The sequence below is a fragment of the Pongo abelii genome, chromosome 1 (genome assembly GCF_028885655.2).
Source record: "Pongo abelii isolate AG06213 chromosome 1, NHGRI_mPonAbe1-v2.0_pri, whole genome shotgun sequence".
NCBI classification, from domain to species: domain Eukaryota; kingdom Metazoa; phylum Chordata; class Mammalia; order Primates; family Hominidae; genus Pongo; species Pongo abelii.
The window spans coordinates 95,231,573-95,249,881 of record NC_071985.2 but is presented as its reverse complement, the minus strand read 5'-3'; the positions used below and the strand labels follow the sequence as shown (position 1 = coordinate 95,249,881).

The 18,309-nt window shown below is 42.9% G+C and overlaps 1 protein-coding gene across 6 annotated transcripts in view; it reads right to left on the bottom strand.

The window, feature by feature from the left end:
• The window catches only part of ASH1L (ASH1 like histone lysine methyltransferase), a 224,287-nt gene that overhangs the window by 4,109 nt on the left and 201,869 nt on the right, over positions 1-18,309 (bottom strand). For all 6 annotated transcript variants that reach the window (XM_054545541.2, XM_054545561.2, NM_001372464.1 and 3 more), the window contains 10 exon segments: positions 15,100-15,257; positions 13,334-13,486; positions 10,190-10,244; positions 9,975-10,107; positions 8,289-8,537; positions 7,022-7,108; positions 4,805-4,895; positions 4,226-4,364; positions 3,937-4,109; positions 2,574-2,740 (listed from right to left, as the gene is read on the bottom strand). In XM_054545541.2, the coding sequence (XP_054401516.1) occupies positions 2,574-2,740; positions 3,937-4,109; positions 4,226-4,364; positions 4,805-4,895; positions 7,022-7,108; positions 8,289-8,537; positions 9,975-10,107; positions 10,190-10,244; positions 13,334-13,486; positions 15,100-15,257 (1,405 nt within the window).

Here is an 18,309-nt window from a genome sequence, read left to right as displayed (position 1 = left end):
GAGAAGAAAAGGAAGAGGTAAGCATATTGTAAAAGCTGGGAGAGCTAGCTCTTCTCTGGGGCCAGTCAGGATAAGGAACACAGGAGGGCAGTAGACAAGTTGGGTGACTTTGTTTTAAGATGAGAAATTTAGTACTTCTATGAATATGCAGGCCACAATGATTATCAGCATTTTGTGCTCCTAGGATGACAATGGGAGGGATAAGTGCACAATTTTCTCTACCCCATTTCACCTTTTAAATACAGTCATATGTCGCTTGGGGACATATGGGGATATGTTCTGAGAAATATGTCATCAGGTGATTTGATTGTTATGTAAACATCATAAAGTATCCTTACACAAACCTAGATAGTATAGCCTACTATACACCTAGGCTATTTAGTATAGCCTATTGCTCCTAGGCTACAAGCCTATATATACAGCACAGTACTGTACTGAATACTGTAGGCAGTTGTAATACAATGGTAAGTATTGTGTATCTAAACACAGAAAAGGTATTACATTGCAGTATGTTACGACAGCTATGACAATCACTAGACGATAGGAAGGAATTCTTCAGCTCCATTATAATCTTACGGGATCACCGTTGTATATGAAGTCCAATGTTGACTGAAACATGTTGCACATGACTGTAGTTAAAGCTGGGGTTTCAAAGCTAGTCAGTAAGCTATTGATTGAGCAAGCAAAACCAAATAAGTCTAGATGTGAGGAAAGACCTGGTGGTGGGCAGAGAATACAAAAGACGGTTTGGAAAATTAAAAAAAAAAAAAATAGGGAAAATAGGAATGTATTGCTTTGTTTTCTGGTTAGATTATTTTTCTTTTTTTTTTTTGAGAGTCTTGTCCTGTTGCCAGGCTGGAGTGCAGTGGTGCGATCTTGGCTCACTGCAATCTCTGCCTCTGGGTTCAAGCGATTCTTCTGCCTCAGCCTCCTGAGTAACTGGGATTACAGGTGCACGCCACCATGCCTGGCTAATTTTTATATTTTTAGTAGAGATGGGATTTCACCATGTCGGCCAGGCTGGTCTCAATCTCCTGACTTTGTGATCCACCCGCCTCGGCCTCCCAAAGTTCTGGGATTACAGGTGTGAGCCACCGCACCTGGCCCTGGTTAGATTATTTCTAAGGATTCCAGGGTGACAGCTATGACTTTTGATAGGCCCACTAAAAAAAGACTCAAAGATGAGGAGCTCAGCCAGGGTTTTATTAGAGTAAACAGATGAATGGATGATTAAAATCTTTACGGAATGATGAATGACAAAACATATAATTGGCACACGGTTCTCAACAATTTGAAAGAAAAAATACCAAGAAAAAGCCTGAAAATGAAAATGTTAATAATGGTTATTTTCTGGATAGTGGAGTATATATATAACTTTTTTCCTCTTAATGCTTCTATACTTAATTTTTTTTTTTTTTTTTTTTTTTTTGAGACAGGGTCTCTGTCACTCAGGCTGGAGTGCAGTGGCACAATCAGCTCACTGTAACCTCAAACTCCTGGGCTCAAGTGATCCTCCTGTCTCAGCCTCCCAAAGTGCTGAGATTACACAAGTAAGCCACCATGATGTTTATACAATAAACACCACCACCACAAATTTTGTTTTGTTGTTGTTGTTGTTTTGTTTTGAGACGGAGTCTCGCTCTGTCACCCAAGCTGGAGTGCAATGGCGCAATCTCAGCTCGCTGCAACCTCCGCCTCCCAGGTTCAAGCGATTCTCCTGCCTCAGTCTCCTGAGTAGCTAGGATTACAGGCACGCGCCACCACACCTGGCTAATTTTTGTATTTTTAGTAGAGATGGGGTTTCAATGTTCACAATGTTTTTTTTTTTTTTTTGAGACGGAGTCTCGCTCTGTCACCCAGGCTGGAGTGCAGTGGTGTGATCTTGGCTCACTGCAAGCTCTGCCTCCTGGGTTCACGCCATTCTCCTGCCTCAGCCTCCTGAGTAGCTGGGACTACAGGCGCCCGCCACCACGCCTGGCTAATTTGTTGTATTTTTAGTAGAGAGGGGGTTTCACCGTGTTAGCCAGGATGGTCTCAATCTCCTGACCTCATGATCCGCCCGCCTTGGCCTCCCAAAGTGCTGGGATTACAGGTGTGAGCCACCGTGCCTGGCTCACACATTTTATATAATGATCGTGTCTTCCATTTTTAATGCAGGCATAAAAAGAAAAACACTGAATTATTTTCTGTGAAGGTTCTTCTTTTACAAGTGTGTTCTCAATGAAAGAGAGGAAAAAAAGGAGTTTTTCAGGGTTCTTGCTTCTTAAAATTATGGGTGTGAAAGACCAAACAAAACAAAAATCTACAGAATGGGGCTCGCCAGCAAAGGTTAAACAGACGAAAGAGGAAAGAGGAAAGGTATAACACTATATCAACAATTTTCTGAGATACAGTCTATGTGAGGAAATGTACTTATGCTGTTCAAATGTCCCAAATAGAGACAGAGATTTCCATAGTTTGGGATGGAATTTGAATGAAGAAGCAGAGAACTACGTGAAGATTTTCGCTCAGTGAATTTCATGCATGAACCAGATTGTCCTCACATGTAGTGTTAAGAAAGGAAGGAGACTCACCGAGAAATCTTTTTTGGGAGTGAGCTTCTTGGGGAAGTGATCAAAAGCATAGGGTTTGGTGCAGACAGGATAGCGGTTCCGGTGGATCTTGTAAAACAGGTGTGCTGACTTGTCAAGCCGATAATCACAGATGTACACATCTTGCTCCTTCACTCCTTTGGGTCTCCCTATGGGTCCAACCAGTGTTAAGGAATCCTATTTAGCCATTTCTCCCCCTAAGCTGCCCAAAGACCCCATACACACCAACGGGAGAGCAGCTAGACCCTTAAAACCCTACATGGTAGCTATTTAGAGAGGCAGGACAACTAAGCATTTGGTAGTTGCCAGACAAAGAGTTCTCAGACACTAGTGTCAACAAAGGATAAAGTAAATATACAGCAGAATGGATGGAAATAAACCAGAAATGTAAACTGAGTGCTGCAGGGATGTGTGAGGGAATATTTTGAGGGAAAAACAGAGCAGGTTACAGGGAGTTACAAGGAAAGAACAGAGGCATAAATTTGAGGGAAGCACATTGGTAAATGAACACTTTTTAACTGAGACAAGGAGGACTCATCAGTATCACACAGAACTGCAAGCAGTCTGTCAGTTTTGGAATGGAATATATATTCTTCTAGACTATTTTGCTATGATTCTGAGAGAACAGTCTAGGCAACTGAACTCTGCTAATAATGACAAATAACATATATTGAGCTTTTACTCTAAGCCATAAACTAGGCTGAGTGCTTTTGTAGATTATTTTATATAATCTTTTAAGAACTCTTTAAAATAGATAATTCTTATTTTCAATGGGAAACTGATACTTAGATTAAGTAAATTCCACAAGGGAACATAGATAAAATGTGGTAGAGCTGGAAGTTGGAATTAGTACACAGTATTAACAAAATTAACTAAATTTAATAAAAAAGAATAAACTTTTATTGAGTACTAAGCACTAGGTAAAAGAAAGGAAAAAATATAGTAGAGCTCTCTGAAGTTTCATAGCTAGCCTTGGAGAATCTTTCATCATATACAGGCAACAAGAATGGGGTGGGCAATGAACAGGAGACATGAGGTCATTGAGGTCATTTTTTTTTTTTTTGAGGCAGGGTTTCATTCTGTTGCACAGGTTGGAGTGCAGTGGTGCGATCTTGGCTCACTGCAACCTCTGCCTCCCAGGCTCAGCAATCCTCCCAGTAGTTGGGACTACAGGCCTACACTGTCACGCCCGGTTACAGAGGCAGTTTTGCCACATTGGCCAGGCTGGTCTCACACTCCTGGGCTTAAGCAATCTGCCTGCCTCGGCCTCCCACACTGCTGGGATTACCGGCGTGAGCCATTGCACTTGGCCGAGGTCATTTTTTAACTAGCCCAGATCACTTACCTTTACAATACGTATAAAGGTCCAACACACAGCAGGTCCCCACTACAGCCTCCAAGGGAATGATCTCATAGAGTGGCACCCGAAATAGTTCATTATGATAGAACCGACGGGATGGAGAGTGGTGTGTTTCGTGGGGACGGAAATAATGGTGACCAAAGGCAAACCGTTCCTCTCTAAAAAAAGGAAAAGTGAGAAGGGAGAGGTTTAGTTGATTAGCAAGATCCTAGTGAACATTCAGCTCTGCTGGTACAGCACGGCTGGAAGAAAAGGACAGGACCTCAGCACGTACTTTTCATTCTTCCAAAGCTTCTCAATGCGAAAGATGTCAAGTTTATCTCGGTTAATGTGAGATAACAGTCGATAGGACTGACGGACCGGGTGGCCATCAGGGGTGCGCCGACTATCCCTCATCAGATACACACAGTCACCTAGGAAGACCCAGAACACAGAAGAAACATAAAACAATTCTTGTATGAATTCTGTTAGGCATCTGTTTATCTGACTCAGGGTCTACATAGAACTCATAATCTGAAACAGTATAAATACAGAGAGCTAAAAGCAGCAGTGTTAAGTGATGATAATCAATTCTAGACTATGACAATAATATAAGGGAGGCATTCCATTTCTTGAGCTTCCTATATGTTTTTCCCAGTCTTAAAATTAGCTTTATAACATGTCTATCATTTCAAATTAGTATTATTTGGTGGAGAGGTGATGCATATAAGCACAAGGACTACAGATATAAAAACTTATATTCTATTGCTATTCGAGGCCGTATGGAGACAATGACTATGATGGACACAGCAGAGACTTCCTACTATTCAGAAAGGTCACCTCTGACAAGTAGGGTTAGCTCCTGTATACATACCCTGACGAAGCAGCAAGTCATCTCGGAGCAAACAGATGAAGTAGACACAGCCAGGTTGGGCATAGTGGGGCCGAGGGATCATGGGAACCTCCTGATAGGAGCAGAAAGCCAATGTATAAGGGCTGGAATTACTACATTCAGCCTACTTATTTCTCAACCTAGAATTCTCAATCAAAACTTACTGTTTAGTCATTTCAATATACCACAGATATACAAAAAAGATGAAAGCAACTAGAGTTGTTAAACCTGGAAAAGCGAAGGTAGAGGACAAAACTGATAGGCTAAGTATCTCAATCTATGTTTTATGAAGCACTAATTGTGTAGTTGCTCTATGTAATCTAGGGGCCATATGAAAAGGTGTGAAGGGAGACTAATTATTACAATGATTGGGGTATGCTACTGGTATTTAATGCCCAGGGTCCAAGGAAGCCAAACATTCTGAAATGCATCCCTCACAACAAGAACTATTCACCTAAACATGACAACAGCAAGATTGTTAAGAAATACTGCCTAAATCTCTTCTTTTTTTAAAAATGACTTGCCCAAAATCACACATATAGAGATAGTAGAGCCAAGCATAGAACCCACTTAATGACTTAGGCAAGCCACTTACCCTCTCTCCTATGAAGTGAGCCTAACACTAACCTTTGCTGATTCTGAGTCCAGTGCTCTTTTCACTTAAACCACTGTCTAACATAAATGACGTTAAGGGTACCAAGTTCTGGATTTTGAAAGCTATTCCTTTCATGGACATCTGATAGTGTTTATAAAAACCTCAGTTTTGTTTTTGTTTTTTTTTTTGAAATGGAGTCTCGCTCTGTCTGCAGGCTGGGGTGCAGTGGTGCGATCTCGGCCCACTGCAACTTCCGCTTCCAGATTCAAGTGAATTCTCCTGCCTAAGCCTCCCGAGTAGCTGGGACTACAGGCGCGCAACACTACGCCCAGCTAATTTTTGTATTTTTAGTAGAGACGGGGTTTCACCATGTTAGCCAGGATGGTCTTTTTTTTTTTTTTTTTTTTTGAGACTGAGTCTCACTCTGTCACCCAGGCTAGACTGCAGTGGCGTGATCTTGGCTCATTGCAACCTCTGCCGCCCAGGTTCAAGTGATTCCCCTGCCTCAGTCTCCCAAGTAGCTGGGATTACAGGCGCCTGTCACTGCACCCAGCTAATTTTTTTTGCAGTTTTTAATAGAGACGGGGTTTCACCATATTGGCCAGGCTAGTCTTGAACTCTTAACCCCATGATCCACCCGCCTCGGTCTCTTAAAATGCTGGGATTGCAGCCGTGAGCCACTGCGCCCGGCCGAGGATGGTCTTTATCTCTTGACCTTGTGATCTGCCCGCCTCAGCCTCCCAAAGTGCTAGGATTATAGGCGTAAGCCACCACGCCCAGCTTTTTTTTTTTTTTTTTTTTTTGAGGCAGAGTCTTGCTCTGTTGCCCAGGCTAGAGTGCATAGAGTGCAGTGGTGCGATCTTGGCTCACTGCAACCTCTGCCTCCTGGGTTCAAGTGATTTGCCTGCCTCAGACTCCTGAGTAGCTGGGATTACAGGCACCTGCCATGTGCCTGGCTAAGTTTTGAATTTTTAGTAGAGACAGGGTTTCACCATCTTGGCCAGGCTGGTCTCGAACTCCTGACCTCATGATCCACTGCGCCTGGCCTGTTTTTTTTTTTTTTTTTTTTAAGAGATGGAGTCTTGCTCTGTCGCCCAGGCTGGAGTGCACTGGCGTGATCTTGGCTCACTGCAACATCTGCCTCCCGGGTTCTAGCAATTCTCTTGCCTCAGCCGCCCAAGTACGTGAGACTACAGGTGCACGCCTCCACGCCCGGCTAATTTTTTTTGTATTTTAGTAGAGATGCGGTTTCACCGTGTTGCCCAGGCTGGTCTTGAACTCCTGAGCTCAGGCAATCCATCTGCCTTAGCCTCCCAATGTGCTAGGATTACAGGCATGAGCGACCGTGCCCGGCCAAAAACCTTAGTTTTATATAGTGCCATTCCTTCCACAGATTTCTAAGTATTTTATTTTCCCTTTGATCATACTCCTGAAATAGGGAAGAACAGAATTATGACCCTTAATGTAAAGTTTAAGAAACCAAGGCCCAGAGAGGCTGAACAACCTATTAAAGGAAATACTGCAAAGCAGGAGCAGGACAGGTAAGACACCATGTGCTACCTCTCCTACTTATAGATCAGAGTTTTATCAGAGGTGCAGCTTACCCTGTCCACAGGCCTTGGGTCACACTGCTCACAAAGGTAGTGCTCCACATCTGAGTTCACTCCCATACAATCACAGTGCTGCCATACCTGTAGAAAAACATACAGTTTAGGGGACATGGAGGCTATGACTTATTGAGAGTGTCCTGGGAGCCCAGAATAAAAAATTAGCAATAGTTCAGGGTAAAGTAAAAGAGGAACTAAGGGATAACTGGGTGAATGAGAAATTAGAGATAAATGGTAAAATAGGAGGAAAACAGAATAATGACTTTTCTAAGCAAAAGTATACCGATTGACTCATAATCTACAGATCTGGGCAAATAAAATGGGGAGATGGACAGAGAATAGGAAAACAAATGAATAGACTACTAAACTATTACTAAGTAATTTAAGTAAATGCTACGGCTATTCTGAAAGGCTTTACAGCTACAAAATGGTTTTATTTACTCCTGTCTAACTTTAGCCTCCCAACAATCCTATGCGTTACTTACAGCCACTTTACACATAAAGTTATGCGTTCACATATATTAGTGGGGACACTAGGGCTCAAATCCAGGCTCTGACTTCTTCATCAGGAGCCCTACATGTATTAACATATTTCACTCTATCAGAGGATTCAACTAATAGAGTATACTATCACTAATGATTCCAAAGGCAAAGCACTATATAAAATACTGTCATTTTCCTTGATCCAGATTATGTGAGAAGTGTACAGTGGAAAGTGGGCAGAAAGAAGGAAAGAGCCAGGCGTGGTGGCTCACGCCTGTAATCCCAACACTTTGGGAGACTGAGATGGGCAGATCACTTGAGCTCAGGAGTTCAAGACCAGCCTGGGCAACATGGTGAAACCCCATCTCTACAAAAAGTACAAAAAATTAGCCGGGCATGGTGGCACACGCCTGTAATCCCAGCTACTTGAGAGGCTGAGGTGGGAGGATTGCTTGAACCTGGGAGGCAGAGGTTGCAGTGAGCTGAGATCGTGCCACTGCACTCCAGTGTGGGCGACAGAGCAAGATCCTATCTTATAAACAAAACAAAACAAAAAAACAAGAAGAGAGGAGAGAAGGAAAGAAGAAGGGAAGGATAAAGTGAAAGAGAGATAAAAGGAGAAAGGCAATATGGTAAACACAGAAACCTAACAGAAACCAAGGCTAAGTTACAGTTCATAAACAGTCTTTCAAGCCAATCCAAAAGAGGCATGGGCTTCTTCTTTGAATATGGTCATGGTGTTCATCAGGACCAAGCTTCTGCTTCATTTCCTGACCCTCACCATGCACTTGTCACACTGGATCATGAGACCTTCATCCTTGTAGAGGCCACAGATACAGCGAATAACATCGTCATCCTTCTCATGCCCATTCTCCTTTTCAGAGACTGAGGTCTCACTGCTGTCCGCCTCACTTGCTGTCTCTCCCACAATCTCATCAATCTGGGCTGATGCCTCATGCCGGGCATTGTAATAGGCCTTTCGTAGACGGCAAACATCTCTCCCAACTGGGGATTTACGCCCATAGTACTTCTGAAGAAAGCAAATAAAGAAATCATGTTTGGTCCTCTCAATTTGGCTTAACAATTTACCTGAAGAAGTAGCATGACTTTCTTTACCCTCCCATTTTGGTTAACAGATTTTCAATAGTATCAAATATATGGCCAGACAGCTGGTAACAACTTAAACTGAACTAAAATGAATTCAAGTTAGAATCTGCATGTTATTTTTCCATTTGCTCAATTGATCTGTCATTCAATTCCTGTCACGGGCCTTCTTGTCCACAAGATCAAATACACAGAGATCATGAAATATGAATTAATATCACAAGCATAAGGTACTGTAGAAGTTCAACATACACCTTTGTCTTGTGGATATCTGCGACAGACCTACAGGTGTTGAATCTATGTGGAAGCTGGGTTTCAGAAGGAAGAATGTTACAATTCAAGATTGCTCTAATTCTTCTCCCGCTTGTCTATTTTTCTCTCTCATTTTGTCTTTCAACTTCTATTATTCCTTTATCTAGTAGGCTCTTTTGTCTTCCAAACACCTCTCCAAGGTATGTCAAAATTACTGAATAATTTCCTCTCTTCTATGCACCATACAATAGTCCATCCTGTCCTTTAAATCAGTTCAAGGCCACTTTCTCTCCAATGAGCTTCAGCTATTCCATAATCTAGCACTGTGATACTCCTCAATTCCATCCTCAAGATATATTACTGGCCAGAAGCTGTGGCTCACGCCTGTAATCCCAACACTCTGGGAGGCCAAGGCGGGCAGATCACCTGAGGTCAAGAGTTCAAGACCAGCCTGGCCAACATGGTGAAACCCTGTCTCTACTAAAAATACAAAATTAGCCAGGTGTGGTGGCAGGCGCCTGTAGTCCCAGCTACTCAGGAGGCTGAGGCAGGAGAATCGCTTGAACCCGGGAGGTGGAGGTTGCAGTGAGTTGAGATCACGCTATTGTGCTCCAGCCTGGGTGACAGAGCAAGACTCTGTCTCATAAAAAAAAAAAAAATATATATATATATATATATACACACTATATATGTATGTACATATATAGTGTGTATATATATATACCTACATATATAAACATTTACCTACGCATATTTCTGTATATTTCACATGTACTTATTTTCTTGAGGAAAGCAACTACAGATATTAGTTAAATGTATTAAAATATTTATATAATGCAGTCATAAAGGTTTAATACTAAATTAGTTTTTTACAAAAATTATTTTTTTGGGGGGGAATGATTTAACCTTCCATTCTAGTCGTATCAATGTCTTCATAGATAGCCTTCCATAATATTTAGTATACTGTAACACATACCCCAAGGATACTCAAAAATGACTGTCTTTTCCAACCAGAAATATGGCTGATAGAGGAGGGTAAAAATCTTAAACTTCTAGACTAATTCTCTTCAGAACAAACTTGTGAAATCTGTTTGAAGTCAGTGAAAAATACCTCAGCATTCCGAAAGACTTTGAGCATGTCAGCATCAAAAGCTTCCACTGTCTTATAGTAACCAGTGAGGATCTGCTTCTCTATGGTGATAAGATCTAGGGGATCAGAGATCTTCTCATAATAATCAGCATTCCTGGAACACAAAGCCAGGGTGTCAATCTGGCACACTTAGCACTTTTTAAAAACTCAGATGATTCCCACAAATGTGAACCTACTTTTTCTTTGGGGGAAGGTTCAAAAGTGGAGCTGCCAGTGCTTGCCGGGAAGAATCTGCAAAAGAATGTGAGGTTTAGTAGAAAGATTCCACCATACAAGGGAGGCAAGCATCTCCTAACTGGAAGAGTAGAATCCCTCAAATTAAAAGTGAGAGAAAAATCCAAGTCTTTTTTTTGAGACAGAGTCTCACTCTTGTCGCCCAGGCTGGTGTGCAATGGCATGATCTTGGCTCACTGCAACCTCCATCTCCTGGGTTCAAGCGATTCTCCTGCCTCAGCCTCCCGAGTAGCTGGGACTACAGGCATGTACCACCAGGCCCAGCTAATTTTTTTTTTTCTTTGAGACAAGAGTTTCACTCTGTCACCCAGGCTGGAGTGCAGTGGCGTGATCTTGGCTCACTGCAAGCTCCGCCTCCCAGGTTCATGCCATTCTCCTGCCTCAGCCTCCCGAGTAGCTGGGCTACAGGCACCCGCTACCGCGCCTGGCTAATTTTTTGTATTTTTAGTAGAGACGAGGTTTCACCGTGTTAGCCAGGCTGGTCTTGATCTCCTGACCTCATGATCCGCCCGCCTCAGCCTCCCAAACTGCTGGGATTACAGGCGTGAGCCACCGCGCCCGGCCAATTTTTGTATTTTTAATAGAGACAGGGTTTCATCATGTTGGCCAGGATAGTCTCGAACTCCTGACCCTCAAGTGATTCACCTGCCTCGGCCTCCCAAAGTGCTGGGATTACAGGCATGAGCCACTGCGCCTGGCCAAAAATCCAAGTCTTTTTAAGGCCTGTGAAAAATCCATTTTTTCAGATATGTAGGTAAAGGCAGGGATCAAATGATAGTTCTAAGATTGTCTAGGATATGAAAGATATAGTTGTATCTGCTTGAAAGGTAGCACAATGTTAGTTGGGTAATGAGAAGAACTTCCTATGAAGAATGAGAGATGGGAACTTATTGAGGGTAATCTGCTTAGGGCAAATTACTACTCAACAAATCTTATAATAGCAAAAAGAATATCTTATCCAAAAAGTGCTTTCTAGTTCTCATTAACTGCCCTTAATTAATAGTAATTTGTTTGGCTGGGAACGGACGCGGTGGCTCACACCTGTAATCCCAGCACTTTGAGAGGTCAAGGCAGGCAGATCATGAGGTCAGGAGATCAAGACCATCCTGGCTAACATGGGGAAACTCCGTCTCTACTAGAAATAAAAAAATTAGCCGGGCGTGGTGGCATGCACCTGTAGTCCCAGCTACTCGGGAGGCTGAGGCAGGAGAGTCACTTGAACCCGGGAGGCAGAGGTTGCAGTGAACAGAGATCGCGCGACTGCACTCCAGCCTAGGCAACAGAACAGGACTCCGTCCTAAAAAAAAAAAAAAAAAAAAAAAAAGAAAAAAAGAAAAAGAAAAAAAAAAGGCTGGGTGTGGTGGTACACGCCTATAATCCCAGCAGTTTGGGAGGCTGAGGTGGGCAGATCATGAGGTCAAGAGATTGAGACCATCCTGGCCAACATGGTGAAACCCTGTCTCTACTGAAAACACACACACAAAAAAAATTAGCTGGGCGTGGTGGCACACGCCTGCAATCCCAGCTACTTGGGAGGCTGAGGCAGGAGAATTGCTTGAACCTGGGAGGCAGAAGTTGCAATGAGCCGAGATTGTGCCACTGCAGTCCAGCCTGAGCAACAGAATGAGACTCTGTCTCAAAAAAAAAAAAAAAAAAATTGTTTGGCGGGACACAGTGGCTCACGCTTCTAATCCCAGCACTTTGGGAGGCTGAGGTGGGCAGAGAACTTGAGGTCAGGAGTTCGAAAACGGCTTGGCTAACATGTTGAAACCCTGTCTCACTACCAAAAAATACAAAATTTAGCTGGGCATGGTGGCGCACACCTGGAGTCCCAGCTACTCAGGAGGCTGAGGTGGGGGAATCATCTGAACCCATGAGGCGGAGGATGTGGTGAGCCAAGATTGTACCACTGAACTCCAACCTGGGCGACAGACTGAGACCCTGTCTAAAACAATAAAAATAAATGCCGGGCATGGTGGCTCACGCCTGTAATCCCATCACTTTGGGAGGCTGAGGCGGGTAGATCATGAGGTCAGGAGTTCAAGACCAGCCTGGCCAATATGGTGAAACCCTGTCTCTACTAAAAAATACAAAACTTAGCCATGTGTGGTGGTGTGTGCCTGTAGTCCCAGCTACTCAGAAGGCTGAGGCAGGAGAATCGCTGGAACCCGGGAGGCGGAGGTTGCAGTGAGCCGAGATCATGCCACTGCACTCCAGCCTGAGCGACAGAGTGAGACTTTGTCTCAAAAAAAAAAAGTAAAATAAAATAAATAAATAAATTACTATTACTCTGTTGGGTATGGATCCAATTAAATTCCAGATATTGAATAATTTAGTACTGTACTGTGAATATTTTCTGTAATTGATTTTTCCTGTAACAGTTACTCTGTATTATGAAAATGGAATTTATGGTGAGGGGCCACTTCTCATTTGCTACCATACTTAATTTCTGGCAATTTCACTAGAGAGTAAAAGAGCCTGTGTTTCATGCTCAGAATGCAGTGACATGGTAGACATACTTACTGCAGTTTCATGTTCGGTGAGATGAGCCTCCTTGAGAATGCAAGACAGACACGGTGGCTCATGCCTATAATCCCAGAACTTTGGGAGGTCGAGGCAGAAGGATCGCTTGAGGCCAGGAGTTCAAGACCAGCCTGGGCAACACAGCGAGACCTCCATCTCAAAAAAAAAAAAAAAAAAAAAAAAAAAGACAGAATGCAGAGTGTGATTTATTTTGGGAATGTAAATGGAATAGGTGCCTCAAAATTCAAAACTTTACATCTTACATCTTAGGGCAGTTTGGTCCCCATTTTTCTCTTTATATCCTTTAGGTTAACAAAACTGCAAAAAGCCACTATAATATCAAAGATAATCAGGAGACAGAAAAAGAAATGAAAAAGAAAAGAAATGCCCATGAGCAGTAGCTTATACCTGTAATCCCAGCACTTTGGGAGGCCCAGACAGAAGGATCACTTGAGCCCAGGAGTCTGAGACTAGCCTGGGCAATACAGCAAGACCCTATCTCTATTTATTTAAAAAAAAAAGAAAAAGAAAAAAAGAACGAATTTGAAGGTGGTTATAGTCACCTTTATAAGAGATGATACCATCACAAATTTCTTTGAAGATCTGGGCTAGGCGGGCTGCCCGAGCCACTTCAATATTTTCCTCTGCAGCTGCCAACCGTCTTGTTCGAACAGATCGAGCTGTCTGCAGGGCAGAGAACTGGGTCATGAAGACATCTGGAAGAATAAAGTGAAAATTAAGTTTCAGGAAACAAGGAGCTCTACATGTCTTTCTCTTTCCCAATGGATTCCTGCCATTTGCTCTGTTTTCCCCTGAAGTGATTAGGTAGGTAAGTGGGCACAGAGTTCTTTCTATCTTCTGTAATGAAAAATCAGGAAACACTGGAATTTACTGGAGACAAAATGTTGCAAGAGGGACCTTAGCTTAGTGCTCAAATGCAATACAGTATAGCAGTTGTAAGTCTGGGCTTCAAAATGAATCTATCAGCACCTAAATTCTGGCATCACTGCTTATTAGCTGTGTGATCTTCGCAAGTTATTTAACCCGTGTGTCAGCTTCTCTAACATAAAATGGGAACAATGGTAGTACTTCCCTCATAAGGAAATAATGCAGGTTAAATGAGATAATGCTTTTAATGTGTTTAGCTCAGTGCCTGACATGTAAGCACTCTGTAAATGATATCTGTTATTATTAGAAGAAGTAAACTAGTTAGGATATAAGTTCAAAGAATTTATGCCAATCAAATCATTGACAGGATGTAAGATTCTGGGCAAATTTTTAAATCTATCTAGTTAGCATTCAGCATATCCCTCACATATCACACAGAATTGCTTCTACCTTTTGAGGGGAAGAAGGAAAGGATAAAAAAAGAGCTGATCTTTTGAACACTGTTTTCAGTTAGAAAGGATGCTTGGACATGCTAGTTCCTCTGCTTTCAGTCTCTTCTGGATAATATCTGAACTCAGGAGTGCTGTTATATTATTAATGCATTAAGGTTACAAAAAGGAAATCTGATGGTTTGTGAGTACAGTGCTAATCTGAATGTGAGAAAAAAAGGTCTTCAAACTGATAATGACCCGTCCCCCACTGAATCTGAATGTGAGAAATGACCCGTCCCCAGCTGAATCTGAATGTGAGATAAAAAGGTCTTCAAACTGATAATGACCCATCCACCCACTGATAATTACCCATCCCCCACCCCAATTTCCCCAGTGGATTTGGTATCACTATTTACTCTGTCTGAAAGTTATTTTCAAGGTAGGAAGTAACAAAGAGGGCCCACTATCTATCTGATACCTAATGGCAATTTCAGACTATAGGTCATGTTTGAAAGGCTGTAGAAGGAGGTTTCTTTCTATTCCCTAAAGAGAGGAAAGCTGAAGAACTGGGATGGATAGGTTATTACTGACTGATGTGTACATATTTGGACCATAACTTTTTTGGTCAATACTAAAAGGAGTTGTTAAATAGGTTATCTGCTGGAAAGCAACTAAAATAAATTAATAGAAATTTGGCCGAGTGTGGTGGCTTACGCCTGTAATCCCAGTACTTTGGGAGGCCAAGGCAGGCGAATCACCTGAGGTCAGGAGTTCGAGACCAGCCTGGCCAACATGGCAAAACCCCCTCTCTACTAAAAATACAAAAATTAGCCAGGCATGGTGGCGGACACCTGCAATCCCAGCTACTTGGGAGGCTGAGGCAGGATAATTGCTTGAACCCGGAGGCAGAGGTTGCAGTGAGCCTAGATCGTGCCATTGCACTCCAGTCTGGGCAACAAGAGTGAAACTCTGTCTCAAAAAAAAAGAAAGAAATGTTTCAAATGCCTTACCAGACTTGATATTCCCATCATCTCGGCAGATCCCATTCCAACGGGTATATAATGATGCTGAGTGAATATTATCACTGGTGTGCTTTACTTCCTCCTGTTTTTGACGAATCTTCTCCCAGTTTCGGACCAAGAATACATGATGCTTTAATACAAAGTTCCTGCAAGGAAGGAAAAAAAATCTTCCTTTATTCATTAATTAAATAAGCATGTATTACATGTCTACTCTATGGAAGCCATCGTTACATGATATACATAAATTGAGCTGTTGTAAAGAGAATTATATGGGCAAAGCATTACTCAATTTTGTATCTTGAATTTTTTTACATTACATAAAACACGTAATATTTACATACATCTGGCAAACAACAATTAAAGGCTGCAAAAATGCTGGCAAGTGAAACAGCCTGACCAGAAGGCAGAGATTTACTTGTACAAATTCTAAATATAGTTGTCAAGATGAAGTAGGGTCTTAGGATCAGCTATAACAAGGAGAACTGGACTGGCAAATAAAGGCAAAGACACGTAAGATGGATACGCACTGGGCAAACTATGTTAGGTGCAGTGCTACCATATGGTTCCCTAAACTTACTACTTTTTTTTTGAGTTGAAGTCTCCCTCTGTTGCCTAGACTGGAGTACAGTGGTGTGATCTCAGCTCACTGCAACCTCCGCTTCCCGGGTTCAAGCGATTCTCTCAGCCTCCTGAGTAGCTGGGGTTATAGGCGACTGCCACCATGCCCAGCTAATTTTTGTATTTTTAGTAGAGACGGGGTTTCCCCATGTTGGCCAGGCTGGTCTTGAACTCCTGACATCAGGTGATCCACCCGCCTTGGCCTCCCAAAGTGCTGGGATTACAGTGGTGGCATGAGCCACCATGCCTGGCCCTGGTTCCCTAAACTTAAATGAGTAATGTGTATCTTGACTGATGCTATACAATTTTGATTCCATTATTCAATTTCCACAACAGGACATATGTAAACAGATGTGATCTTGGATAAATCTCAAGGTATGTGTCTCACTTCTCACTTAAATGGAGATTAGACTAATTTTCTAGTTCCTGCACATTGGAATCTCCTGGGAGACTTTATAAACTACTGATACCTGGGTTCCACCTCTGCAAATTCTGATTTAAGTGGTCTAGGGTGTGGCCTGGGCCTTGGGAGTTTTTCAAAGTTCCCCATGCTAATAGGCAGCCAAAGTAGAGAACCACTGGACTGGTTTTTCCAAAATGTAAAATTTCTACAACTCAAAGGGAAATAGAATGAAAGGGGCTAAAATTACACAATGGTTATAAATAAGGATAAACTTTCAACAAATAGGACATACTCACTTGTTTGCTTCTGAAAGGGACAATTCTTATCTGAATACAGGGAACAGCAGAAATCACCATTAAAGATCCTTTCTATTGCTCTGTTAATATGTCAACAAAGCAGGTATTCTGTTTTTTTGTTTGTTTGTTTGTTTTTTAAGATGGAGTTTTGCTCTTGTTGCCCAGGCTAGAGTGCGATGGCACGATCTCGGTTCACCGCAACCTCCACCTCCTGGGTTCAAGCAATTCTCCTGCCTCAGCCTCCTGAGTAGCTGAGATTACAGGCATGCACCACCATGCCTGGCTAATTTTGTATTTTTAGTAGAGACAGGGTTTCTCCATGTTGGTCAGGCTGGCCTCAAACTCCCGACCTCAGGTGATCCGCCTGCCTTAGCCTCCCAAAGTGGTAGGATTACAGGTGTGAGCCACTGCACCCTGCCAAAGCAGGTATTCTTAATTTTTTCTCTACTACGGACTCCTTTGACAGTCTGATGAAGCCTGTGGAACCATTCTCTGAACAATTATTTTTAAATTACTTCAAAAAATGTAAATTATTGGCCGGGTGCGGTGGCTCACGCCTGTAATCCCAGCACTTTGGGAGGCCGAGGCAGGTGGATCACAAGGTCAGGAGATCGAGACCATCCTGGCTAACATGGTGAAACCCCGTCTCTACTAAAAAATACAAAAAATTAGCCAGGCGTGGTGGCATGCACCTGTAGTCCCAGCTACTCGGGAGGCTGAGGCAGGAGAATGGTGTGAACCCAGGAGGCGGCGCTTGCAGTGAGCCGAGATCGCGCCACTGCACTCCAACCTGGGCGACACAGCGAGACTCCGTCTCAAAAGAAAAAAAAATTTTTTTTAATTATTTAAAAATTTTGGGCTGGGTATGGTGGCTCACGCCTGTAATCCTAGTACTTTGGGAGGCCAAGACGGGTGGATCACCTGAAGTCAGGAGTTCGAGGCCAGCCTGGCCAATATGGTGAAACCCCATCTCTACTAAAAGTACAAAAATTAGCTCGGTGTGGTGGAGTGCACCTGTAATCTCAGCTACTCAGGAGCCTGAGGCAGGAGAATCACTTGAACCCGGGAGTTGGACGGTGCAGTGAGCCGAGATCATGCCATTGCACTGCAGCCTGGGTGACAGAGTGAGACTTCATCTCAAAAAAAAAAAAAAAAAAAAGCAAGGTCTTTCCAAGTTGCCCAAGATGGTCTTGAATTCCTGGGCTCAAGTAATTTTCCTGCCTCAGCCTCCTGAGTAGATGGGTCTACAGGGATATGTGAAAATGTTATTTCATTTAGAAATTAGGGAACATAAGATGGTCTGGTGTTCTGGCTCATATCTGTAATCCCAATGCCTTGGGAGGTCGGGGCAGGAGGATAGCTTGAGCCCAGGAGTTTAGGACCAACCTGGGCAACATAGTGAGACCTTGTCTCTACAAAAAATTAAAAAAAAAAAAAAAATTAGCCAGGTGTGGTGGCACGTGCCTGCAGCCCCAGCTACTTGGGAGGATGACGCAGGGGGATCACTTAAGCCCAGGAGTTGGAGGCTGCAGTAAACCATGATTGCAGTGAGCCAGGCCTCTGTATTCCAGCCTGGGTGACAGAGTAAGATCCCAGCTATACACACACACACACACACACACACACACACACACACACACACACACACACACACAAAGGGTAAGATTAAAAAAAAAAAAAAAAAAGGAAATTAGGTAAGATAAAAATGTATTTCCTTGGCCAGGTGTGGTGGCTCATGCCTGAAATCCCAGCACTTTGGGAGGCCGAGGTGGGTGGATCACAAGGTCAGGAGATTGAGACCATACTGGCTAACAGAGTGAAACCCCATCTCTACTAAAAAAATACAAAAAAAATTAGCCAGGCATGGTGGCGGCTGCCTGT